General features: G+C 31.6%; 1 protein-coding gene across 10 annotated transcripts in view; it reads left to right on the top strand.

The window, feature by feature from the left end:
* LOC107622550 (ATP-dependent Clp protease proteolytic subunit-related protein 2, chloroplastic) overlaps nucleotides 1–511 on the top strand; it is a 55239-nt gene extending 54728 nt beyond the window's left edge. For all 10 annotated transcript variants that reach the window (XM_021115071.1, XM_021115070.1, XM_021115072.1 and 7 more), the window contains one exon: nucleotides 167–511. In XM_021115071.1, the coding sequence (XP_020970730.1) occupies nucleotides 167–304 (138 nt within the window). In that variant the 3' untranslated portion in view covers nucleotides 305–511. The remainder of the gene's footprint in view (nucleotides 1–166) is intronic.

Raw genomic sequence — 4261 nt, forward strand, 5'->3', positions numbered from 1 at the left:
CAAATAATTTTAGAAATAGAAAATACTGAAAGTGGAAATGGAAACCGAATAGGCCCTTAAAAGTTTGTAGTTTGCTTCCATTTTATGATCATTTGTGTCAGTTCCTAGGTGTTTATATTAAATTATAAGTGTTTATCATTTGAAACTAATTTTTAATGGCATTCAGATCACCCAAGACCTGGGCAGGATGAAACGCCTCAGCGCACAGGAGGCTCTTGATTACGGGCTTATTGATCGAATTGTGAGGCCACCACGCATTAAGGCTGATGCGCCTAACAAGGAGGCAGGAACAGGCCTTGGTTAAGAACTCAGTTTGTCACCCAACCAGAGTACTCATAACGTTACAGAACCATGATTGTTTCTCGTGTTTTATTTATCTTTAGAAATATGTATAATATTTGAATAGTTAGAAATTGTTGGCAAAGATAATTGGTTTTTGTTCAGAAATTGATGAATTCCACTTGTTGAAAGCAGTAAATAATGCAGTTGAAGCTTTAAGTTCGTAACTCTACCACATCCTCATTTCTTCCCCTTTTACAGTTCTATCATGATCTTATATAAGACTTGCTCCTGCCCAAAATGTTGCTACTGCTAAAATGGCCACTTAAGTATGTACTTATATGTCAGGCTTGGGCTCAATTTAGACCTGGTCCAACCCGTTAGTCTTTTTGGCCTATTTGACCCAAATTGGGCCAAACCTTTAGAATTAGCGTCTGGTTTTTAACTTTAATTATTTTTCTAAGTTTTTCTACCGTTTTTACTGCTCTCACACAGTACTGGACAGATTTAAGTCGGTATTGTCAGCTAATTTATTGGTATGCGTTTTTAAGTGATTTTTTTGTAGGAAATTATATTTTTCAATTCAAAAAAATCTATTGAGTCTAAATATCATATTTAAACTTTCTAATTAATATTCTAAATTTTTAAATTATGTTGGGCAAATAAATTATTTTAATTAAGCAGTTAATTAATTACGATTCTTACCCTCATTAGCTATGAAGGCAGCTCCAAAAGTTATCTTTGGCAATGATGATTTACCCGGTGAATGGTGCAAAGATCCTACTATATTTATTTGTATTATATATTGTGTTAAATGAAACATTTCCAAACAAAACATAATTTTTCTACAAAGACCATCTTTTCAAAAGATATATTTAAGCCTTCCTTCACTGTATAAATATATGTGCATCAGAATCTTTGGTCAATAATTTTAGATTTCATGTGTATGACCTTTATGAAATCTGTAACTAACAATTCAGATTCAACAACTTATTTTTTCTTTCTTTTTTTTATTAAAGATAGGAAAACTCGAACCTGCGATCTCTTATACGAGTATGAAAAGACTATGCCATTTGAGATATAACTCATTGGCTTTCTTTCTTAATCCTTATTTTGAGCAAAGAAAATATTTTTCACACAATGCCTTTCGTATCTTTTGTAACAGAGAACTTGCATATACACTAAATCCAGTAAGATGAGTATACTTTTTGTAGAAGTTTTTCCTTTCTTCTAATGTATCAAATATCATGCCAATTACAAGTTTCAATTCATCCTCATAATCTGAAATTCATTCTTGTATATTTGATATTGTTGTTGTCATATTAATACTATTGTCTTGTGTATCGTATCCGTTGAAAATATACCTAATAAATTAAAAAAAATAAATTGATGAACAATTTATAATAATAATAATAATAATAATAATAATAATAATAATAATATATCAAAATATTAAATTAACACAAATATATTAAATGTTCATACATAATAGTCAATGAAAACCTCCTGCCTATATCCCTGTAAACTGGGCTTTATGCAAGGAACTTGTGATATCTCCAAGATACCCATAAAAGGATACATTTGGTTATATATTTGTCACATTTTGATGAATTACTTATACAGAGAGTGATACGTCCATGTAAGATATGGCGAATCTTAAGATAGTTGATGACATCTATCAAAGTTGAGATAATATCCAAAATGGCCCATGAAATTTGATTTCCGACTCAATTTAGTTTTCAAAGTTTTAATTGACTCTAATCGTACCCTGAAATTTTGGCCCGTGTCTCAATTTGGCCCTTCCATCGTTTTCCGCCACCAGAAAGCTGACCTGGCAATTTTAGTTGACACCTGACACTGTCAAAACGACGTCGTTTAACTCTTGGCACCGAAATTATTTAGAAACGATGTCGTGTGACATGAGAAAGGGGTTAAACCAAAACCCAAACGTTAACGACTTCAAAATGAAACCCCAATTGACCCTTCTTCTTCCTCCTCCTCCCCTCGTATACGTACCCTCAGAGAAGAACCATGGTTGTCACTGTAACTGAAGTTTGAAGCTTTTCTTACTTGTTTCGCCCCATTGTGAAAGATTAATTGCCTGAAAATCACCATCTCTTCAAAAACAGGTTAGTAATAAAATCGTTGCTCTCAACATACCATACTCTATTTTTTGCAAAATGTTGCATGAGGTTTGTTTTTTCATTTTTTTTTGCTCTACTCATCAGTAAAACTTTTGAGGACTTTGGTTGATTATGGTTGTTGATGATGGTAGAGTTCTTGTATGCTAGGGTTTCATTTTTTTGTATGTATGTGGCTGTGATCAACTGAATCTTTCAATTCTTTGTAACGTACTCATTGATTCTTTATATTCTATTTTAAAAATGACAATCTTACTCCTTCATATCTCATTTTAGTTTAATTATCTGTCTAGTATTTTTCGGTTAAAATTACATATATTTATTTACTAGAGCAACCATTGTTAGAATAATTGTATTATTCCTTGATCAATTTAAAATGGAGTAAATTTCATAGTGGTTCCCGAGATTGACACCGTGCACCAAAATCATCCCTAAGATTTCAATTGCACCAATTATGTCCTTGAGATTGGAAAAATTGCACCACAGTAGTCCCTGAACCGTTTTTCGCTAACGATGCGCTGACGTGGCTTGATGACGTGGACCTTTGGTGACACGTGTCACCTCATGGTTTTGCCATGTGTAACGGTATGATGACATGTCGGTCAATGACACGTGGCATGCTGACATGGATAGGTATGCCACGTGTCACAATGCTATTTTACCACGTGTCAGATTATGCCACGTGTCGTAATGCTATTTGTCCACGTGTCATCCACTATGTCATCGTTACATGTGCACCAAATTGGTCCCTTACTTTACATTAAATGACTCATTTTAGTCCCTGAAATTGAATGCCATGCACCAAATTAGTCCTTTCATAAATTTTTTCTCATTTTTTTAAAAATTTAAAATTCTTATTATATATTTGAATACACTAATTTTAATTTTATCTTTTTACAAGTTATTTAAATACAAGTATTTTTATAAAATATTTTTAAAATATTAGTTTTAATTATACAATTTTTTTTACAATATTTTATTAAAAGAATTATGTGACATATTGATATTGATTTAATAAAGAGTGTAAGTTAAGAGTATAATAATATTCCTTAATACAATTTTTTTAATATTTAACACTTTAATAAATATTTTAGAAATACTTGATAAGGCACTTATTAACTAATATAAATTCATTATTCCCATCCATTTTAAGAATGTCCGATTTTCCATATAATTAACTTCTCACTAAATTAATAAGATAGATTTATACTGTCGATTATAATAATTCATTTTATCTATAACTTAATTAGGCGGCTTTTTCATATATTACACGATTAATCAATATAAGTACTTATTGTAACCATGACTTGAACAGTATTAAAACAGATACAAATAAACACAAGAGGCAATAATAAAGTTTTGGTTTTAGTTAACATTTACTCTAATGATACAAGTTAACATTATTAATTAAAAAATTTATTATAAAATATGTATAATAAAAAATATAATTAAAATTAGTCTATAAAAAATATTGAGAATTTTAAATTTATAAAAAAATAAAAAAAACTGTTGAAGGGACTAATTTGGTGCATGACATTCAATTTCAGGGACTAAATTGAGTCATTTAATACAAAGTAAGGGACCAATTTGGTGCACATGTAACGATGATATAGTGGATGACACGTGGACAAATAGCATTACGACACGTGGCATAATCTGACACGTGGTAAAATAGCATTGTGACACGTGGCATACCCATCCATGTCAGCATGCCACGTGTCGCTGACCGACACGTCATCATACCGTTACACGTGGCCAAACCATGAGGTGACACGTGTTACCAAAGGTCCACGTCATCAAGCCACGTCAGTGCGTCGTTAATGGAAAACGAGTCAGGGACT

Source organism: Arachis ipaensis, chromosome B10 (assembly GCF_000816755.2).
Source record: "Arachis ipaensis cultivar K30076 chromosome B10, Araip1.1, whole genome shotgun sequence".
NCBI classification, from domain to species: domain Eukaryota; kingdom Viridiplantae; phylum Streptophyta; class Magnoliopsida; order Fabales; family Fabaceae; genus Arachis; species Arachis ipaensis.